We start from the raw sequence: 22499 nt of genomic DNA on the forward strand, positions 1-22499 counted from the left end.
TATTTGTAATGAGTTGTAATCATCTTATACTTAAGATCTGTCTTTTGTAAAATGTAAAGATATGTAACTCTTTGGCATACTCTCGAGAAAAAAAAGAGCCACCCTATCATTTGTCTCGTCTTATCGATGTGATAGTCTTAACGATGTGACTTTTGACTTGTTGCTTGCCACCCATTGCCGTGCATACTTATCTTTTATTTTTTAGGTTTTCACGGAGAATCTCTACGGAGGGCTAATCGTGTGGGCGGACGCTGGCCACATTAGCCATTGAACGCAAGTAGCGGCAATGAAGCTTTAAAAAATTATATTGAGCGAACATGAAAATTTTAGTCTCTCCAGGTACCTATCGTGGAACTGTGGAATTTTATAAAACGGTAGACTGCAACTTCCTCTCTGCAAGTGACAAACTCTGGAAGGCAATTTCCAATGTTTTTCTCAGCCACGCCAGCTTGGGTCATTGGGTGCCCTGGAGGGAAGTTTGCTCCCCAGATTATGGTCCAAAGCTTTTCTCCTCCAAAATAGCAGAGTAGGACGACAATTCCATCGTAGCTTCCTTCTGTATGCATCTCTCTCGGGTATAAGAGTATGAGTTCTGCGGCACTTGCAAAGCTACACTGTTTTCGGCTGCGTAGCATCCACAACATACGCTATGGCTCCTCTTCAGTTCGACTCTACCATAGTCCTATCTCTCGCCTTCCTGGTTTCCTGCCTTGTCGTCGTTAGAAGCTTCTGGTCAGGTCGCAAGGACGGCCTCCCGCCGTCTCCTTGGGCGCTGCCCGTCATCGGCAACCTGCACCAGCTCGGCGGCGGCCACCACCACCGGACTCTGCAGGCTCTCGCACGGCGCCACGGCCCCCTCTTCCGTCTCCGCCTCGGCTCCGTGCCGGCAATCGTGGTATCCTCGGCGTCGGTGGCGGAAGCCGTGCTCAAGACCCAGGACCACGTCTTCTGCAGCCGGCCACCGCACTACACGGCCCTCGGCACGCTCTATGGCTGCCGGGACATCGCCTTCAGCCCCTACGGCGAGCCGTGGCGCCAGTCACGGCGCATCGCCGTCGTGCACCTCCTCAGCGTCAAGCGAGTCGGCTCCTTCCGCGCGCTACGGCTGAAGGAGGTCGCGGGGTTCGTGCAGCAGATCCGTGCCGCGTGCGGCACCGGGAAGGACGGAGGAGTCGCCAACGTGAGCGAGCTCACCGTCAGCCTAACCAACACCGTAATATCGAAAGCCGCGTTCGGGAACAAGCTCGGCGGCGTGGAGCCGGCGATGGTCCGCGACATGATGAAGGAGCTCACTGACGTGCTCGTTACATTCGCCGTGAGTGACCTGTTCCCGCGACTGCGGTGGTTGGACTGGGCGACGGGGCTGGACGCAAGGGTGAAGAAGACGGCAGCCAAGCTCGACGGTCTTCTCGAAGGTTCGCTCGCAGAGCACGAGAGGAGCCGAGTAGACGGCGACGGTGAGGTTCGAGACCTCATGGACGATTTGCTGTCGATCCTCAAAGAAGGTGATCGGGGATTTAAGCTGGACCGGATTGACATCAAGGCACTCATTTTGGTATGTTTTCTATAACAACAAAATCGTTGACAAACACACACCCTGACACCCAGGAACTGGTAGATAGCTTCACGGCCACTAGCAGCGTCCATGTTTCTTATCTTTCATTGTATTGCAGGACATGTTCATAGCAGGTGTCCACACGACCTACAAGACCATAGAATGGACGATGGCTCAGCTTCTTAAGAATCCAAGAGAAATGGCGAAGGTGCAATCCGAGGTGAGACATGTTGCTGGCGGTACAGATGGAGGAGTCCTTGAGGAGGAGCTGGAGAAGATGAGCCTCCTGCACGCGGCCATTAGAGAAGCATTGCGGCTAACGCCCACCCTCATCGAGCGTGAAACAATCCAGGACACACGGCTACATGGCTATGATATTCCAGCCAAGACCCGGGTTTTAATCAATGGGTGGGCGATCGCGAGGGATGCTGAGTCGTGGGAGAATGCCGAGGAGTTCCGTCCGGAGAGGTTCCTAGGAAGGGCCATTGACTACAGCGGCAAGGACACCAGGTTCATACCGTTCGGCGCAGGGAGGAGGGGATGCCCTGGCACCGCCTTTGCGATGCGCCTTGTGGAGCTCACGCTGGCCAACATGATGTACCATTTCGACTGGGAGCTGCCGAACGGCCAGGACCCAGGGTCATTTGAGGTCATTGAGACTACTGGGTTGTCACTTGGCCTTGAGTCTGCCTTGATCCTTGGCGTAAAACCTTGTAAGAAGGCAGGGACTATTTTGGACTAGGTGTCAACTAATTCACCCTATATAATCGATATTATTAGAACCATCGGGACCTATCTTTCATATAGCATGCATGTTGATAATCTATGTATAGTAGTACTAATATTGGCATGTACTTACATACGGTATGGTAGTGCATAAACCAACCATACATACCCTGTAATCTACCATGTAACTACACTATATATAATACAAGATCGTCGCATGTTGTGGTGCACGGTTCATACCCCCAAAACCCTAGCCTACCATCACGTTTCACATGTGATATTGTCAATGTTAATATTTTCTATGTATTTATTGAAACTTTACAAAATTTAAATGTACTGGGAAACAAAGGAATTATAATTCATTCCCAGCAGCCTTAGCTTCTAATATGAATTGAAGAATCACAAATAATAATACAAAAAATGGCTCTAAAAAGCTACGCATATAAATGTTTATGTTAATTATGTGCCTCTAAAGGTTTTTGTTACAATTAGAAAGCAAATTACATTTTTAGCACCAAACTTTTCCTTCTTACGTAGGACGCAAGAGTCAAGACTAATCCTGTTTACACAACAATTTTAAAATATAATAAGAGATGAACATTACATTTTTTTCCCGAAATGGGGAGTTTAACCCCGGCTTCTGCATCATGATGATGCACACGGCCTTCATGATGATGAACGTTACATGTGTAATTGTTTTGGAATTTTCAAACAATAAGGAAAAATAGTCTAGCAAGTAATCCTGTCATTTGTATCATCTATTATGCACAACTTTGTCTATCACTAGAATCCTATACGGTAATCCTTTCGGCTCCTAGGTACGCTATAAGAGCCAACTAGTATTTAATCTTAATGTCAACTAAATTGAGTTACAAGCCATGGTCCATGGATTTCAGAGAAACAAGGAGGGAATCTCAGGTTTCTTTAAAGGTGGGAATCTAGAAGGAAGAAGGAGAACAAAGCAGCACACGCAACACTGGCCAAGCCAGGCCTTGGCCGGAGCCGCCGTCAAGTTCCTTTCCGTTCCAAGCCAATCATTTCGAGTTGCTCTCTTGCTTATATACCCAGCCCGATTTCCCGGGAGGTGATATCCACCGAGCTGTGCGGTGGGCGCACCACGCCGCACACCTCCCAGTGGGCGTTTTGGGCCGGCCCACGGTTCTTCCAAATTTTTTTTCTTCATATTTCTGCCATTTCTGCGTTTCTGTTTACGTTTTTTTAAAATCTAAAATATTTTAAAACCTGAAGTTTAATTTTTTTGTAAACGTTACTTTCGAAAATTTAATATTTTGTATGAACAATTTTCGCATTTGAACATTTTTAAAATTTGATTTTTTTATTTCGAACAATTTTCGAATTTCACAAATTTCATACTTGAACAATTTTTATATTTGAACGATATTTTTAATCTGAACATTTTTCAAAATACGTATTTTTGAAATTTGATTTAAAAAAATATTTTTAGAAAAATATGTACAAATTTTAAGATGAACATTTTTTATTTGAAATTTTTTAAAGTAAACATTTTTTGTTTTAACAAATTCAATTTTTTTAATTTGAACAAATTTTAAATGGATTTTTTAGGTTTAAACATATTTCAAATTTGAACATTTTCTAATACGAGCACTTCCCAAATTTGAACATTTTTAAAACTTCAACATTTTTAAAGTGTTTATATTTTTCCAATCTGAAAATTAAAAGTAATAAAAAAGAAACAGAAAAAAGAACAAAAGAAACAGAAAACAGAAACAGAAAAAAAAAGAAACAGAAAAGGAGAAAAAACGAAAAAAGAGAAAGCCCGCACCTAACTGGGCCGGCCCGTACCGCGCGTGGGGTGTGCGGCGTGCCGTACGCGCCGACCTGGTCGGTGTATAGGGTTTGCCCGATTTCCCTTCTCTACCAGCTCCTGAGCAGGCCATGGCCCAAGGTGGCGGCCCACCTAGCCAGCCCCCAGGGAAAGAACAATCATCATCCACTCTGCCGGAATTGCCTTGACACTAAGGAAATGCAGAACAATCGCTCGGATCCCATGGCAAGTGCAACACATGCATAGAACAATCAGCCAAGATTCTTATTTCCATCTCCATGTAATAGTAGATCACATAAGAGCACTCCAAGGAAAGGTTCTTGTGCATACCGTGAGGACTGAGGAGCAAGTTATGACATTGTCGCATCAGGTATTAGTTGCATGGGATGATTCCCGACATCAAGGTACTCCAAGATAAGTGACCATGCAATCCTCCATGTATAAGCTCAAGACCATACTGTAAAACATCTAATCCAACACCAGATGAACTCGCTGGCAACCATGCAATGCACCATATAACACGTGCAGAAACATAATGTGTAGCACGCTCAGATGATGACTCCAAAGTTCAACACCGATCACAGCAGAGACCTCAAAAGATACTGGAATCAGAGTTTAGAATGGTGCCTTACTTTTGTAGAGCTTCATGTCATCACGAAGAAAATATGTCTCTGTATGCCTGAATCTTGCAGAGAGCAAGGGCCAAGTAGCAACACCAAACTGATTCAACCCAAAAGAATTGCCGATGAGCGGGTGAGGTGCAGAGATTCAGAAACAGCAGTAGAAATGGTTTGAGACAGATATGACCATGGGGGTTTTTGTTGCAAAAATAATACACGCTTGCTAGGACCGTCAGTATGAAGCTGCACACACCGCAGGCACCTCACCCAAGAACAAGCAGCTGCTGGAGTGTCAGCAACTGAAATGGAGTAGTCCAGCTCACAGCTAATGGCGAGAGGAGCGAAAATTTTCATTAGATGATGTCCTAAGCTGTCATCTCCTGCCAGGGTATTATACATTTTCATACATCGAAGTGATGTTACCCATGTTTCTACTCTCTAATTGAAGTTGAGAACCCAGGAATTCAGTTGTCTGATTAGTATTTCGAACAGAATCACAATTCAATACTTCCGCAGGCAGCTACCGTTAGGAACCTTGCACATATATAATGTTATTATTGAATAATAGCATGGGTTGGCCTTTGCAGCTGAACAACCTGCAATACTGTTTCAACAAGTCAGGGCAACATCAATGCATCAATTCAGAGAGAGAGAAACATGCATGCTTGTCTGCCTGATTAATTGCGTGTATAATCATGTTTTGGTCTATTCGTACGTGCCATCACGGATGAGTTGTTGTCATGTAGTAGAGTGATTTGCACTCTGCTTTAATGATTAATTGGGTTTAGACAGACAACACGTACTTATTAGTGGTTTGCTTTAGACAGACAGCGATTGGTTTTGTCGAAGAACGCAAAACTGCATCTGACCACAACGATGTTGGCCTTTCATACATGCCAAAAATGTCAAAAGAAGCCGTCCGACTTGACGACAGACCAGTGACATCGACGCTCAATGCTTTGTGCTAACCAGCACTTAAATCTCTTAGAGCATCCCCAGCCGTTGGGGCTCCCCAGTGCAATCCGGCTTGTTAGCGCCGGATGGATGTATTTTTGGCGCGGGAGGCGCATTTTCCCGATGGCGAGCCCATGGTCGACTTCACCCACCGCGTGCATAGCGACGGTGTCGCCGGGAAGGGCAACCGTCGGAGTGCCCTCGTCGCTTTGAACCGCCGTAATGGTCCGCGAAGTGGTCTGGAGAGCCTAAACGCCTCGTCGGGAACGGTCGAAGTCGCCTCGAAATTACAACCGCCGTAATGGAGCATGAACTCCGAGGAAGAGCAACCGCCGCTCTCTTCGTCCAGAGAACTACATATACGGTTTCGAACGTCCGGCGCCATTCATCTATTCTCTCGTTCACCATCTTCCGTCAACCATGAGCGGCCGGTCGTGGCCATCGGACACCGACGGCGAGGAAGCCGCCAGGATGGCGGCATTGGTGGGATCGCGTTGCATCGTCCGGCAGCGACGATTCCCCCCGCCGTCCGGCGAAGAAGAATGGGACGACGACGAGGAGGAGGACGAGGAGGAGGCCGTGGAGCGAGCCGTGGAGCCGGCCGTGGAGCCGGCCGTGGAGCAGCCCGAGGAGCGGCCCGAGGAGCGAGGCCGAGGAGCCGGCCGAGGAAGAACCCGAGGAGCGAGGCTGAGGAGGAGGAGGACGCAGAGGCGAAGGCGCCTTCCTCCGACGAGGAGGTGACGAGCCGGAAGCGCCGCCGCCACGACGATGAGGCGGGGCCATCTAGGAAGAAGTAGTAGTTTTAGTTTGTTTTTAAGTTTTTATATGTAATTTTTATGTTTATTCGAACTATATATAATTATGTTTATTCGAACTATATATAATTTGACTGGGAATTCAAATCTTTCGTTCGACGATGGTCTTGCCGTAGATCGGGAAGACAAGGGTTGTGCCGTTGATCGGGGAAGACGAGGGTTTTGCCGTAGAAACCCATGCCATTGTCGCCGACAGGTCGGGGCCACCAAACGTTTCCCGCGATTTCGTTTCGTCCGGAGTCCCCGAGCGCTCCCCGGGGGGCCGGGGATGGCGTGGGATCGCCGGATGAAACTAGGCCCAAATCCGGACGAAAACGAGGAACCGGGGGCGCGACTGGGCCGATTTACGCCGTCCGGATGTAAAAAACGTTCGCCGGGGGCCTGTTCGGGGGGACGAGTGGAGATGCTCTTAGTTAGTTAAGAAATGCAGCAGAGTTCCAAGGCACTGTAGAGGATTCGTTCGCTGGTGAGGCATCCAATCGACATGGCAAATGGCAACCATACGTCTGGATACTGGGTTTGCTAATCCATGAAGGAAAGGCAGGTGCTAACCACTCCATCATCGAATCGTCGTCATTGATCGATTGATGATGCACGCATGAGATTAAAAACAATCAACACGTCTGGATTATAGTATAGACCAGCTGACAGTTGTACAGGTATGTACGCGCACGTATCCATAAGACCATAGCTAATCGAGAAAAAAGTCAGAGAAGCTGGGTAGAAAGTCTCGTGAAGCCATGTGTGCATCACAAGATTATCCGCACTTTGTTTCAAAATGATTGAAGTTCTATATTTTTCGTAAGTTAAAATGTCTTTACACTTACCTAAATTATAATAAAAGGTGTGAATATCTATAAGGTCCAACTTATTGAAAGTATATTGTATGATGAATCTAATGATAGAACTAAATTGGCGTGGTAGATGTTGGTTGACCTGCTGCATTATAGCCTAGTTCATAATCTTTTTTTTTTTTTTTACAATCAATACCACATATATTCATAATAATAAATAGTACATGGTAGAGATACACGAGCTGTCTCCAGCGATTACAATATAAAGTCTAAAAGATACTAGCAAATCTTCGAGATCTTCAAACTCTTTCTTCTTCCAAACCATAATCTTGTACTTTTACGAGTCAGCCAAAGATAGATAACAAACCATAGACACTGTAAATACCAACGAAGGTTCTCCCATAATTTTAATTTGAGCCGCAATGCCAAGGCTGCGTGCACGCGCGCAACCATTAAAGTAGTCAATCAACATCGGCAAGAGTACCAACACCGAGTATATCGGGGAATAAAAACCGATCTGCCTTGTCGACGTTGATGGAGAGCCGAGAGTACGAATCACCATTGTCGAGGACGTAGCAACCGGGACAAAAACTGCGAGGATAATCCTCCTCGCGGCAACCATGAGAAAAGATCCAAGATCGATCTGGCGAAGCAAGATCTGAACATCCATACCTAGATAATTGTAATCTTTCAACACCACCATTGACGTCGGGAAGGAGATCTCGTCGTCGAACGAAAGGCCGAAGATCACTTATTGCAGACGATGCCATCTCCGTTGCGGGGAAACCAACAAGAAAACGGCGACCAAAATCCTAACATAGAATACTGAAAAGACTACTTTTATTGAAAACTCCACGCATAGATCGGGTTCCCCACTCCTCCCGACGCCGGCGAAGCCGGCCGGAGGAGGGGGAACCGATCTATGGAGGAGGCTGAAGTGGAGACAGCTAGGGCTTTTTCTTTCTGGAGGCGGCGGCAGCCGTAGGAACTTAGCCTAGTTCATAATCATTAGACTATGTTTTTCTTTTTCATTTTTCGGGAACCATCCCACTATGTTGCATTAGTGTATCCAACTGAAAGAGTTCGGTATTTGTATGTGAGGGGATTTCACTGTTTTCTTTTGTTACCTACATTTTAAGGCTTTGTATTTTACATTGTTGTGAAACTTTATGACTTTAAATGTGTTTACAAAATATTATAATTCTAGGTATAAAAATTGTCAATTGGGTAGTTTGAACAATTAGGGTCCCTAAATTTTGCATGCTTGTTTTCGGTTTAATTTTGGGTCTAGAAATGTCCAGTTGACCTTTTTACATGTTTTAAGCTCGAAAATGAACATAACTTTTATGTGCAAATTTTGGGGTACAAATGCGCAAGATGGAATATTAGAATTTGAAGCATGTACCTACAGTTTGTTTTGTTCAATATTTTGGCGTAAAAACCAAACCTAAAAACAAAAGTATTTTATGTAAGTTTTAGAATATCCAAAATAGGATTTTTTTTTGTTACACATTTAGAAAGATGTTAAGCATGAATGAGAGAGAGAGAGAGAAGGAAAGAGACAGCCCACGTGATGTAAGAAATTGTCCCTTAACAATTCAGAGGCCCTTTGGATTGTACGAATTTTAGGATATTTGAATCCTAAGGAGCTTTTCCCATGGAAGCCAATTAGATCATAGGATTTGGGCTATAAATTGCTGTTGCGGAATACCTTTGCTAGAAATAGCTAGAGGATCATTCTGATGCAGGAATTAATTTTTTTTAGAACAAATCTTTTTTAAAAAAAATTGGTGGGCTCTGAAATATATTTATCTCTCTAACTATATATGTAAAAAAAATTAAAAAATCAAATCTGTCTAGAATCTGATATATTTGGACGATGCCATTCCAAAATATAATTTCCTAAATTCCGCATATTTGAGTGGGTACAAAATTTTAGTGAAACTAGAATTCAAATCCCTGCTCTAATGAGGAAGCAATGTCGTGCCCTTATTTTTCTTGGGATGCCCTAGAGAATCAAAATAAATATTTCCTCTATTTTAGATTATGATTCAATTTGGTGAATCAATTTTATATAGATAAAGGTGAATTTTTTTGATAAAAAGAATATATTAATATCAAAAGATACCAATTACACCCAGCCTCTGCAATAACGCAATGCCCTAATAATATTACGGATGCACACAGCCAAAAAAGAGAAATAACAGTAATACATCCACCACCAAGACAACACCTGAAATTCAGACTCTTCAAAAGCGACGCCTCCAAAAAGGGAACAGTACACCAACGCCGTCGTCGACCGATCAAAGATCTTAGGTTTTCACCCTGAAGATAGTCTCCGCTCTCAAAACAATGCCTTCAACAAGGACATTGTCAGGCACAGCCAGTTAAGGCCAGACCTTGGGTTTTCATCCTGAAAGGTAAGACTCCAAACTTCACATGTGTTGTCTCCCCCACTTTCATATCACTGCTGCGAAGTCTAGAACACCAAGCAAGCCCCTCAACAGCGCAAAGACTTGAACCTCCATTAGCTAGTCCTCAAATCTGGCATTCATGATATTCTCTTCTTCTAACTTCACCATGGATCAGCTGTCACTTGGTGTCAACACAGAAAAGAGTTTCGCGCAGCATCCTCCAGAACCAAACGGGCGGAATAAAAGCATGGATGCGCACGACCGAATACCACCGATCCAGCAAACTCCAGGCAATAGAAGCACTGTTAGATTCGCCGGCGGCAACTTCCGGAACTCAACACTCCGGCCAGATCATGAAGGGCAGACCTCCAGCAGGTCTTCATCTTCGCCCAAGAGAGACCCTATGACCGCCGCCTTTATTCAGGTCGGGCCCCCACGTCGGCGACCATCCTAGGTTGGCCATGGTTGCCGCCGGAGACACCAAGCAGATCGCATAGTCCGGAGACACCGCCCCAGTCGAGAGCCATCCCTCCACCGCCGGCCACCGATAGGCGAGGAGAAGGGGGCCTAGAGGGTTTCCCCCTTGCAGCCCGCCCCCACCCCTCCCTTCGCCGTCGGCAGGGCACACCACCGCCTCGTCGTCCGTCATGCCGTTACCGAGCCGAGGCTAGGCGCCGTCATATATATAAAGGTGAGTATATATACATATGTATCTAGATAAAATTAAGTTACTTATATATTTTAAAACGAAGAGTGTAACAACGTTGATTTCTGAATTTCCAACCAAGTAATGCTTAGTATGCCCGAGATGCCGGGGCATGTTATGCACGTAGATGCAGATCAGATTTGTTCTTCTCGTTGGATTCGTTCTTTTCTGTGATCCCATTGACCGTGTCCATGAGAGATACGGAAGCTTTTAATGGAGTAACACACAAGCTTTTACACAGTTCTATTAATCTACTACCACTCCATTGCTACATGCGACACACAGCGACCCACCGCCCATTCGTCCTCCCTCCCTCGCTCCCCAATTCCAATTCCACCACGCTGCTCTGCTCACCGGCACTGTTCACAGAGGAGCAGAAGCTCGCCGCCGCCGCCGTCGCTCGCGGTCGCCGCCATCGCTGACCGACGCGCGCGATCCGTCTCAGGAGAGGAGATCCCGGCCAGTTTCCAGTTTTCAGACGCATCTAACTCTGCTCCGCTAGCCGACACGCGAACCGAAGCCGTCGATCTCCGATCCTCTGGACGCGCGGCGATGGCGCAGCTGCGCCGGAAGTCGCCGTTCGCGGCGGCGGCGCCGGCGGAGGCCGCCAAGCAGGACGAGGAGGAGGAGGCGCCCGCGCGCAGGCACCGCGCGCCGCTCTCGCTCGCGGGCCTCCTCGTCTCCATCTTCCTCGTCGCGACCTTCCTCTACAACGAGCAGGTCGCCGTCGTCAGGCCCCCCGCCGCCGCCGACGCCGACGCCGGCGCCGCGGGCGGGGACTTCCCGCTCGCCGGAGCCGTGCGGGCCAGGTCCGCCCCCGACCTCCGCCTCCTCCAGGACGACCACCACCGCAGGGTCAACTCCCGCTCCCAGATAGAGGACGAAGAGCAGCACCACGATGCGCAGCAGCAGGTGGGGAGGGAAGCGGATGAGCAGCGTACGGCCGAGCCGGCCCGCCTCGTCGTGGCGGCCCCCGCGAGAGCGGATAAGCGCGCCGCCGTCGCCGCCATGACGGCCGCACCTCCTAGCAACAGCAGCGTCGAGAGCAGGGCGGCGGCGAGCGTGGTGGCGGAGCCGCCGGCGTGCAACGTGTACCAGGGCTGGTGGACGTACGACGCGGAGGGCACCCAGGCGCCGCTGTACCGGGAGCCCGAGTGCGAGTTCCTGACGGAGCAGGTCACCTGCATGCGCAACGGCCGCCGCGACGACTCGTACCAGCGCTGGCGGTGGCAGCCTTCCTCCTGCGACCTCCCCAGGTACCCCTACCTCCGCCGCCGCCATTCCCCCAATTCAGTAGATCTCAATCCAACTGAACGAACGCGCATTCGGCTGTATGCAGGTTCGACGCGCGGGCGCTGCTGGAGCGGCTGCGGAACAAGCGGCTGATGTTCGTGGGGGACTCGCTGAACCGGAACCAGTGGGAGTCCATGGTGTGCCTGGTGCAGTCGGCGATCCCGTCGCGCGACAAGAAGTCGCTGGCCAAGTTCGTCGGGCCCAACGGGTCGCTCAACGTGTTCACGGCCACCGAGTACAACGCGACGGTGGAGTTCTACTGGGCGCCATTCCTGGTGCAGTCCAACTCCGACGACCCGCAGGTGCACAGCGTCGTCGACCGGGTCATCGCCTGGCGCTCCATCGTCAAGCACGCCAAGCACTGGCGGAGCGCCGACTACCTCGTCTTCAACACATACATCTGGTGGCTCAACACCTTCGAGATGAAAGTCCTGTGAGTCACCCACATCTCTTTTCAGTCTGTTCTAGTGCATCATGTGCACAGGTTGCTGCCAAGAATGGCAATTCGATGAACTGATGAGTGATCTGATGGATGACTGATGATGATGTTGCAGCAAGAACCCGAGGGTGTCGAGCAGGTACACGCTGGTGGACCGGCCGGTGGCGTACCGGGAGGTGCTCAAGACCTGGGCCAAGTGGGTGGACAGGCACATCGACCCCAAGAGAACCAAGGTCTTCTTCATGGGCATGTCTCCCAATCACCACATGTAAGTCAAGCCACCAACTCTTCTTCATTGCATTTGCACCCCAATTTCCTGCGATTTCTCTTGGTTGCTAGCGTCACGGGCTGGAATTCCAACAGAGACTTCTTCTGTCTTTCTTGGGCACCACTAATCCCCTCCTTCTCCTAGTACTCTGTATTGCCAATTTCTTTAGTGAGCCGGGGAGAAAAACAAATCACAGCAGCGGTGACCACGAGTGTAGTGGAACTAGTAAGTTTGATCTTCAATCGTTGACACGTGCTTCCGCAGTAGGTAGCCGCCACCCACCCACACCACGGTGCCAGAACGAGAAACTTCGCAGGACTAGAAATTAACCCGTATAGCACAAAATCTAACCCTAGAGCACATGGGGCATGGGCATGACCTTGCTCCATTGAATTGTGCATTGCCCCACGAGCTATTCGGCTGACTTGTATGCGGTCCGAACCCTCTCAACTCTCTTGATGGCTTCTTGAGCCGAGAGCTGTGACCGCACCAGTCGAGACTTGAGGGTTGTGACCACACTTGACCCCCACCCCCTCCATGACTCCATCCTTCCTTCCTGCTGGACATGTTCAGGTAAATTGAAGATGATTCTTCATAGTATAGTGCATGTATTCAGTTATTATCACTGTATTTCTATCAGGACTAGCAAAAACGATCGAACTAAATGTGCACAGACAGCGCTCAATGATTCAGTAAGTACATGTTCCGCATTCAGCTACAACAATCCAAATACTTCAGCTGTGACCACACCCTGTTGAGGGTTGTGTCCTCACCCACCCCTCCACTTGGTTTCGAAGGCTCAAAAAAATTGAAGATGGTTCTCCATATGGCACACATGTACTCCGTATTCATTTGGTTCTGCTCTCCATCTGGACTCTGGAGTGTATAGTAATAAAAACAATCGAACTAAATGTGCACAGACAGCCCTCATAATTCAGTAAGTACATGCACATCTAGCTAGTAGAACAATCCAAATACCACCAGTGCTAGCTGGCCTCTGGAGGTGTAGCCGTGATGGGGTACACAGAGAAGAGTGTCCTTGTAATGGAAGGATTCCATCTGCATAGCATAATTTAATACCTGTGCATACATAGGGAGGAGACTAGTCTCTTAGAACTAGTGGTGATATTAATGTATGCATGCATCTACTACATAATGTCCCCACCTAATGCCATTGCCAAGAACCAAGAGAAAGCCTCCAAAATCCAAACCCCCTTTCGCAGTCACTCTTCGTCGCTTTCTCCATTGATCGATCGACCAAGGTTAAGGCAGCCACGTTGCTAACAGCTGTTTAAAGCGCAAATAATAGCAAATGAGAGAGCTCCCCTCAAAAAAATGAGAGGGGCACCTAGATCCAGGTACAAAAACTATGCCTTTTAGTTTCCAAATGAGAGAGCTGAACCATAGTTGCCAAGTTCGCGTGCGACATAGCTAGCGTGCCTTTTAGTTTCCTATTCCTTGATTTTGGCTGGCGAATGCTGGTTAAAAGAAAAACGATGCTGTACACAAAAGGAATCGACAGGCACATCATTCCACCAAAAGCAACAAACAAGCAAAGGCAGCATGTGTGTTTGCAGCTCGTGAGGCGAATGATGGCCATGATGGTGATGCTAAACTGGAAGATTCAGAGCAACCGGCATCATGACATCTGAATCTTCCCGGGAGAATCTGAGCCATGTTAGCCTTTACCACCAACTTGTCGGTCGATCTACTTGCTTCTTTGGCAAGCCCGGTACTCCCCACAGTGTTTGTGTAGTTATGTTAGGCTTGACGTGTTCGTGAGTTGCAACTGAACCAAGTGTCAATATCTCATGAATGTAATGTTGCGCATGCAGGCCCGACGCATGGGGAGCGAGTCCGGACGCGGTGAAGTGCGCGATGGAGACGCAGCCGATCCTGAACCACACGGGGCCGCTGTACGTCGGGACGGACTGGCGGCTGCACGATGCGGCGGAGGGGGTGCTCCGCTCAATGCACCGTGTCCCCGTCCACCTTGTGGACATCACGGCGCTGTCCGAGTACCGCAAGGACGCGCACACCTCCGTCCACACCCTCCGGCAGGGGAAGCTGCTCACCCCCGAGCAGCAGGCCGACCCTCGACACTACGCCGACTGCATCCACTGGTGCCTCCCGGGGCTCCCCGACACCTGGAACCACTTCCTCTATACGCAGATCGTCTCAGGAACACCCATCTTGTCGTCCTCCTAGCCTTAGCTTACTGATTCTGATTCTTCTTTCTTTCTTTCCTTTTTTGATGGAAATTCTTCTTTTTTCACTTTGTTTCTGTAACCAGTGGGTCTGTGAGTAATTCTTTTGTAGTAGTAAGGCAAGAGCGAGAGGTTAATTAGACTCACTAAATGTATGTTGGATGGGGAGTAAGGCATGATGATGGTAGGTCAAACTGAAAATGTGATCTGGGATGCTGCGGCCAAACTGAACTAGTTGGCATTGTTCCTGGGAAAAGAAAAGGAGGTTATATAAGAAGAGCACAGAGAAACTCACTTTCTCCGGTGAGAGTCTCCATCATGAATATACGCAATCATCATTTCCCGATGTCACAGCTACAACATCATCGTACTTCCCTTGAGTTTGAGATGGCAAACAATATCAGTATGGATGCTAGCAATGTGGCCCATCCCTTGCATATAATGAGAGTGGGTCAGCAGCAGTGGCCACCACTAGCATTTGTTAGTTCTGGAGATGGGAGCTGCCCAACTTGCATCACCGCAAGATCCTCATAATTCACATGGGACCGTTCAAAGTGACCAGGTTTTGGACCTGCTGCGGCTTTACGCTCGGAGGCACGGCACGACACGAACTGTAGGACCTACAGCACATGCACAGGCATAATACTAACACCAAAGTGACCAAACACATAGTATTTCTATTCTGCACGAGTAGGATCCATACCACTAAAATGATACTCTCATCAAAATATATTAGGACAAACATAACAAGCAAAAGATAGAATTATTATAAGGAGTCTCACCAACCAGTGAAGTTAAAATCACAGCAGCACATATAATGTATAATGCATAAAAATCCTAAATTTTTCCTTAACCTTGCATACTATATTTGTCCATTCGAGTTACAACAGCAAGAGATTCATCGAAAAGCACTCGGAAATCTTTTCTTCTCTCCCACAGACCATATAGACTTGTTTTTCGGTGTTCGCCTGCCTAATAAAGGATCTAAGGGCTTTGAAAAATGCTGCAAACTCTTCACCTATCGGTTTCTTCTGGTAGTTCAACATTTCCAAAATGAATTAACTCCATTTCTTCCTTCCATATCTACGCATTCAGCAAAAAGATGCAACTGTCAGTGGGAAAAAAACAAACTCGCAGCCACAAAAAGATATCACACAACGCAGGCAGAAAAGGTGTGAAGTACATACATTGTGACGGAATTCAATCCTGATGTGAGGAACATTTGTCTGGTGGATGTCATTGCCATCAGGACCCCTCCGGTAGTAGTTCCTACCAATCCAATGGGACTAGAGAAAAAAAAACACAGCTTAGAAAAAGCTCTTGAGTCATTGGGAGCTGAAATGACCAAGGGAATTGCCAAATGAATACCTTCAGCCTATGAGAGAAACCAGACTGGTACACAGAATTCCTAGCTATTTCACACAGGTCGCATGAGCTTAGCTTCCACAGCTGCCACAAGTAACATTCAGTCAAAAACATGCAGAACCAAATGGCACAAAATAGATCATATAACTAGATGGAGCTTAGGAAATTACCGAAGCAGCAACACTGTATTCTTCAACCAAAGGTTCTTTTGTTAGGTGAATTTGCAAAGGGTCATCAGTTGAGAGAGAAACATTAAGGCCTCTTAGAAAAAATGTTGGGAAAGGGTTCCGGTGATAGTCAATAAACAAAGAGTTGTTGCTTAAAGGAGACATCGCAAGACCAATCTGATATCAGGTAAAGATTGATTAGTTTCTATCAAAAACGTCCTACGAAGATAGAAAATACCACTGCTAACCTGAGCAAGATAATACAGGTACTGGAGAACAGGGGACTTCTTTAAATTCACCCCGTGAGCAATATTGTGAGAAGTGAGAAATGCTGCAGCAAGATGATCAATATCCCCAGCCTGAAGACAAGAATCAGTAAGACAGTGTGTTCATGTTAAGTGTAGAAATGTATGTATCATGCAATATGGATATACCTCCCCACAGTGTGGACGAAGTTTGATTGTTGTCATGCCCTTGGAGTCACGAAGCTGCATACAAAGTGTTATCTATGTGTTACTTCATATTGTTATAACTAAAGATATGAGATCTAGGCACATAATGTTATTACCTTGTTCAGTGTGTACAGATTAGCATAACAATAGTATACATAATATGCATAGGCTGGATTAAAAACATTAGTCCATTGCTCAGGTGTCGGCATGTGTTTTGTTGGGCGCCTTTCTGGTTTGCTTTCATCATCCACCAAATCCAAACCAACAACCTGAAGTATGCATAAGAAACACATGGATAGTAAAAACTTATAGAAAAGTGGTATGAATTGTCCATAGTAGAATAATACTGCAAACAGCGGACATGGTCAATGCACTGATTTACAAATAGGATCGTGGAGAAGCCCCCCTCTTACTGGACAAAAAATGCCAAATTTATTCTGCTGGCCGTTGAGTTTTCATACTGCAGGCCAGTAACTTTCTCAAGATTGTCCATACTTTTCTACTGAAGAGAACAAAATTGTTCTTCCCAACGGCAGTCGGTAACTTCTTAAGACATACTACCTCCGTTTCAAAGAATAAGGCACAGACGTATTCCAAGACGAAGTGTAACTATAAAAGTTGAGCAACAAAATCTCGACGATATTATACGTAATTAATATCGTGGATTCGTGTTGAAAAACACTTTCTAATGATGCTAATCTCATACAAACAATCTTTATATATTTAAAGTAATTCTTGGTCAAACAAAAAAGCTCGAAAAATGAGTGCGCCTTATTCTTTGAAATGGAGGAAGTACAAGTCATACAATGCAATATAACTAGATAATGCACAAGTAACAAATACGGAGTATGTAAATTCACTCACCTGTTCTAAGAAAACATGCAGCTGAGGATGTGAAGCAGGATCAATGGTTACTTCAAAAAGAGGAAGAAAAATGTTGTCAAGGAGGTTCTGAAATGAATTAATTGTCCCCATCTCCCTGTATACATTGTAAATCCGAGGAATCTGGGAAGAAAATTAAACAACACATCAGTGCAGCTACTCTGGTAAAAAAAAGGTTCAGTGCGTCAAGTAAATTTATGTTCCAATTTGGTTTTGCACAACGCTATAATGAGAAACAAATCTAGAAACTGTGAAGTGCAGAAACTCCTGAAGAGGAAAATAGAGAGCAATACCTGAATTAACCAGACAACATTGTCGCTGTACAATTCATTATTCACTATCCAGCTTGCCATCTGATCCCACTCACTTTTCTTTCTCCCATAAATAGAAATTCGATACTCAGCCATCTGATGAAGATTTTTAGTACAAGCCATTAGCCAGAGCCATATAAAAAAGGCCAAAAAAGGCTAAATAAACTAACCGTTATTTCTGCATTATTAAACATAAATATGAAAAAAAATAGCACTAACATTCAACAAATTCAATACAGAAAAAGTAAATCACCTGGTATTTGCTTGCTTCAAGGTCAGCAAACACTTCTTTAGTCAACTCAGCAAGGAAGCGACCTAGTAATAAGACAGTGTAACAGTTTAATAAAATTCTCCATGTATAGCTATGTTGGAAGTGATTCCAAATTTCCAATAAGCATAAGTTAACAGTTCTGTAACAACTGAAACAAGATAAATGACCATCAATTAGTGTGAAGTTTTTAGCAATAAGAGACAACAAATTTGCACCTTGAATAAGGTTGTCCTGCTTAAGAAATATCTCCCTCAGTCGAGATTGGCCACACGGATTATATTTCAAATTGAACTTGTCAAAGCGGTGAAATGTACTCTTGTCAGCATGCACATCCAAGAGATCAACATTGAGGTCATACCTAGCAGAGAGGTAATATAGGTTACTTCAAAATGGTGACGCAAATACAAATAACAGCAACATCAGATGTAGGGTTGCATTTACCCAGTCAAGTCCAAACTCTCAAAAACCTCCTTCAGAGTCAAATATGTCCCATCTCTAAAAATAACAACCTACATAAGTGTAATTTATTAGCGCATGTCAAGTGCAGGAGATTCTAGGCCTCAGGTTTATTACTAAATGACACAGCAACAACAATTAAGAAAAAAGGAAGTGGATGTACCTCATCAGGTTCTTTCCTTAACTTTGACTTAATGAACCTCAGCAGATGCTTCTGATTCATGCACGCAGAATGATGAACATGAGTATCAACCTTCCTGACATTGTAGAAATCCCTGTGAGGTGCAGCTTTCTGAGCAAGCAGTTCTCTGTCCGCGTTGACCATCAAATGAAGATTAAATTTCTGAAAATATCCCAAGAATGAGAACATAAGTCAGTGTACAGAATAAAAAAAATCCACATGCGCCATTATGGTGAGCTAGCTTCATAGACCAGTCTGAAACACGTCAAATATATGCAGGTTAAAAATAGAGCAGATGGTTGAAAAACAAAGTAAACATTACTTGCTCTAGAAGATTTAAACGGTGATGACACACAGTTCGGATATCCCCAGCAGCCAACACACGAAGGATATAGTGCATATCAGTAAAGAAGGTGGTTGCATCAGCAACTGGATATAGTCTTTCTTTAGCTGCAACAATGAACAATTTAACAATTAACATGCCACACACCAAAAAGTTCACCAAACACAGGAACTGTTGAAAATTTTCACTCACAATCTTTACTGGGGTATAGATGAACAACACCATCAACCATCTCAAAATGATGCTGAAAGAAGCAAAAAACCAACGTTTAGGAACAAGGAAAACAGATATAAGTGTAGGCAGTCGTTATGTCATGTGCATACACGGAGAAATGTACTTACTTCAGTTTTAGTCTGATGTTCATAATTGAATGGGTTTGGGTTAGGTTTTGGGGTACTAGGATCAGTTATGATTTCCTTCTCCCATGGAGCAACTTCTTCTCTGAAGATGTACTTCTCTCGTAGCTCAAGACATTTCTGAAGAACTTTGTACGCTTCAATTTCATCATGAGAAGGAGTCTCTGAGGCATAAACAAGAATAAGTACAAGAGTAGCAATATGTAAGCAAAAGAACGCTAGCGATAATACGTTTTCTTATTGTGATCAACATCAACAAAATCAAGTTGATGCTAATTACACTTTCCAATTGATCTATGTGTAAATACATGTACATACAGAGAAAAGGAAAGGTCCCATGAATTGAACAGTGATGTTCGAAAGACCCAAGTTTTAACACTTATGAGAAATTCCACATTAGCCAAAATTACCGAATAAAAAGATATAAGGAGAAAGAACATACCAACAGCTGTAATGTTTATCCTACTGAATGTTTCATGTTCAGGTTCCTTTCGAAGTATATCAGCTGCTATTGGATTTAACTGGACCCCATGCAGACTGCCAGTTGCACTGTGAGATCTAATCATGTTTGTTGATGATACTGGTTTTCCATCCCCATTCTGACTCGCTTGAACAGGAACGGGGTCTGATCCCTGTGTAATGAAAAAGAAACTTAACTATCACATACAGGCATAACTAAAGGTGTCCCTGAACAAGAAAAGATGTAACAAACTAAGTTGCAGACAAATTCATATGTAAAATATAAATAAAGAAAACAACAAGAAGCACTTCAGTGAGGAATAGCACACGCAACTGTTCTGTGAAAACTACATACAACTTAACATTATAAAGCATTCCTCAATTTACTTGTATTATAACCTAAGGCCAGTCCCAAATACAGAAGTAAACCTCACAAACTTGTGTTGGTAGGGACATGTTTCCATTCACTTAATGACAATAATATTTGCTACAGACCAAAGTTTGTTTTCATTCGAATAAAAATAATACACAAAAGCAAGCATCGGGTATTGCTTGTCAAAACATAAGCATCTTGCACTTACAATAGCCCCATTTGTGCCAACATAAACAGCGTCATCATTTTTGGAGTCCGACGCCAGATCAACATCATCATCAGAATCTTCGATGCTCTCAAATGTACTGACATTAGGGACAGAAGATTTTGGTGTGGTTGGTCTAACCAGAGACCCAACTCTTTTTGAAGCAGGAGAAATAGTCGGCTTGCCTGAAGGGTAAAAAGGCCAAGCATTAGCATAAAATGCAGTGGGGAACTACTTGCACATTACAATTGAACAAAATATGTATCCTCTGGTGTCCAGTACTCAAACTGGATGACGACACTACTGCATCATGTTTCTACCGTTGCTCTCATATCCCCATGAATATGTACTCACCACTACAATGTCATATTTAGAGCCACTGAAAGATCTCATACACACGATAACATTTCTGAGATGCATAGTTGGAACATTTAAAGCTCTGCCAAATTCTTAAACCCTACAAAATCCAAAAATAACAGTACACACACATGGGCTAGTTTAAGCGCTGAATACTCAGTCACAGAACATGTGTCCTGGTGTCCATTACTCAAATCAGAAGCATACTACACAATACTGCACCATGTTTCTACTACTGTTTACTGGTGTCCCCATTAAACAAGTGTACACCACTAGATAGCGACATTAAGATAGGGGTGCATATCATAAGCTAATAAGCTACAGGAGATAACATTTCCCAGATCATTTCTGGTTTTGCCGAATCCCAATGCCGAGCCCTACAAAAATCCGAAGAGGATGGTACACTCATAGGACGAACGGAGAGTACTGAGCCACCATGGGACGGATTAAGCCGTCCGAACCTAACGCCGCTCAAATTCGCCACCACTACCTTACACTAAATCACAGGACCGGTACCACGCCTGTGGATAATCGATGCTAGTTCGAAGCGCCGCAAGCGGTGCGCGCTGATCACATCGATTTGAGCGGGGTGTAGGGATCAGGAACGCGGGACATATATACATACCCTCTCGGCCGGTGTGGAGCGGCGGGAGCCCCGGCGGGATGGGCAGGGTGCGGCGATCGTAGTCCCTGGCCGGGGTCGCGCGGTCCTCCTCCCCGTCCGTGAGGTCGTAGTCGGTGTCCTCGGCGTCGGGGGGCGGGCGGGCGCGGCGGCGCTGGTCGCGGTCGAGGGAGCGGGCGAAGCGGAGGAGCTGGTCGAGGGTCTTGCGGTGCATGTAGTAGGCGGACGCGGCGGCGAAGGAGGCGCCGACGAGCGCCGCGACGGCGAGGTGGAGGGTGTAGGCGTTGGACTCCATGGCGCGGCGCGGGGCGGCGCTGGGGTTTGGGGGCGGTGGTGGTGATGGTGATGGGATTGGAGTCGGGGGAGGCGGCGGCGGGTGCGCGCTTATATGAGGGGAGTTATTAGGGAAGTAGGGGAAGTTGGTGCCTGACTGGTGGGCCCTGTAACTGGGCACCGGGAATTTTTGTGTGCACATTCCTATACCTTGGAGTATATCCCTCATTTCTGTACTAGTACAAAAAAAATCCATTCGAATACACTATCTTCTCTTTTCCATCGATATTTGTAGTGGCAACTGCACAATACATATTCGAAGAAAATGGATATGCGCATTGGTACATGCCTCGGTCTAATTTGTTGTTGTGGTGAACGGTGCGAGTACAAAATTTTCCAACACTCATTATGAATCGAGTGAGTATAAACTGAGAAGAAAAGGATGCTAGTTACGAGGAGAATCAGCGTGGACAAAATAAAATGGAAGACAACTCGCCGCACAGATTGCGTATTGGCGTGAGTTACATCTGATGTGCAAGATAGTGACTTTGCTTTCGCTCGTGAACGTGAAGGTGTGTGCACGATCACATCTGTCAGACGTGCGTCCTATTTGTCCGAGGTAGAATTTCCATAATCGTACGTGTGTCCCGAGTGGTTCCAAACAACTCATGGTGGGCAATGAATCGTGACAAGGACGACGACACATGTAACCATGCAATTATGGGCCGCAATTATGAAGCTAGCACAATTTATCGATCGACCAAAGATATTGGGAAGGTTTGCACTTGAATGTGAACGTATACGTACAGTTTTCTGTACTACTAGCAC

At 45.9% G+C, this 22499-nt stretch overlaps 3 protein-coding genes across 3 annotated transcripts; 2 read left to right on the top strand and 1 right to left on the bottom strand.

Moving 5' to 3' along the window:
* The first annotated feature begins 467 nt into the window (after nucleotides 1–467).
* On the top strand, nucleotides 468–2338 carry LOC124674822 (cytochrome P450 71A1-like). The gene is made up of 2 exons (XM_047210877.1): nucleotides 468–1555; nucleotides 1674–2338. The coding sequence occupies exons 1-2, from the start codon at nucleotides 650–652 to the stop codon at nucleotides 2295–2297; spliced, it is 1530 nt and encodes a 509-aa protein (XP_047066833.1). The 5' UTR covers nucleotides 468–649; the 3' UTR covers nucleotides 2298–2338.
* An 8489-nt stretch (nucleotides 2339–10827) lies between these two features.
* LOC124673178 (protein trichome birefringence-like 28) lies at nucleotides 10828–14744 on the top strand. Its single transcript, XM_047209303.1, has 4 exons — nucleotides 10828–11647; nucleotides 11731–12117; nucleotides 12239–12391; nucleotides 14227–14744. The coding sequence occupies exons 1-4, from the start codon at nucleotides 10944–10946 to the stop codon at nucleotides 14597–14599; spliced, it is 1617 nt and encodes a 538-aa protein (XP_047065259.1). The 5' UTR covers nucleotides 10828–10943; the 3' UTR covers nucleotides 14600–14744.
* Nucleotides 14745–15342: 598 nt separating this feature from the next.
* On the bottom strand, nucleotides 15343–21703 carry LOC124673743 (probable AMP deaminase). The gene is made up of 19 exons (XM_047209784.1): nucleotides 21402–21703; nucleotides 20423–20604; nucleotides 19825–20014; nucleotides 19368–19546; nucleotides 19219–19270; nucleotides 19006–19133; nucleotides 18666–18845; nucleotides 18488–18555; nucleotides 18262–18404; nucleotides 18029–18090; nucleotides 17758–17871; nucleotides 17447–17587; nucleotides 16699–16851; nucleotides 16565–16618; nucleotides 16379–16489; nucleotides 16134–16307; nucleotides 15967–16047; nucleotides 15786–15884; nucleotides 15343–15681 (listed from the first exon to the last, which is right to left on the bottom strand). Exons 1-19 carry the CDS (start codon nucleotides 21691–21693, stop codon nucleotides 15613–15615), a joined length of 2472 nt encoding a protein of 823 aa, XP_047065740.1. The 5' UTR covers nucleotides 21694–21703; the 3' UTR covers nucleotides 15343–15612.
* Nucleotides 21704–22499: the final 796 nt, after the last annotated feature.

The sequence above is a fragment of the Lolium rigidum genome, chromosome 7 (genome assembly GCF_022539505.1).
Source record: "Lolium rigidum isolate FL_2022 chromosome 7, APGP_CSIRO_Lrig_0.1, whole genome shotgun sequence".
Classification (NCBI taxonomy): domain Eukaryota; kingdom Viridiplantae; phylum Streptophyta; class Magnoliopsida; order Poales; family Poaceae; genus Lolium; species Lolium rigidum.

What these genes read in the sequence shown, in the direction of transcription:
- LOC124674822 (XM_047210877.1), top strand. Translation starts at nt 650, where the DNA reads ATGGCTCCTCTTCAGTTCGACTCTACCATAGTCCTATCTCTCGCCTTC. An exon ending in ACATCAAGGCACTCATTTTG is followed by an intron (nt 1,556 to 1,673) that starts GTATGTTTTCTA and finishes ATTGTATTGCAG; the next exon opens with GACATGTTCATAGCAGGTGT.
- LOC124673178 (XM_047209303.1), top strand. Translation starts at nt 10,944, where the DNA reads ATGGCGCAGCTGCGCCGGAAGTCGCCGTTCGCGGCGGCGGCGCCGGCG. An exon ending in TCCTCCTGCGACCTCCCCAG is followed by an intron (nt 11,648 to 11,730) that starts GTACCCCTACCT and finishes GGCTGTATGCAG; the next exon opens with GTTCGACGCGCGGGCGCTGC. An exon ending in ACCTTCGAGATGAAAGTCCT is followed by an intron (nt 12,118 to 12,238) that starts GTGAGTCACCCA and finishes ATGATGTTGCAG; the next exon opens with CAAGAACCCGAGGGTGTCGA.
- LOC124673743 (XM_047209784.1), bottom strand. Translation starts at nt 21,693, where the DNA reads ATGGAGTCCAACGCCTACACCCTCCACCTCGCCGTCGCGGCGCTCGTC. An exon ending in AACATCAGACTAAAACTGAA is followed by an intron (nt 19,271 to 19,367) that starts GTAAGTACATTT and finishes TGCTTCTTTCAG; the next exon opens with CATCATTTTGAGATGGTTGA. An exon ending in ATGTTGTCTGGTTAATTCAG is followed by an intron (nt 17,588 to 17,757) that starts GTATTGCTCTCT and finishes TTTTCTTCCCAG; the next exon opens with ATTCCTCGGATTTACAATGT.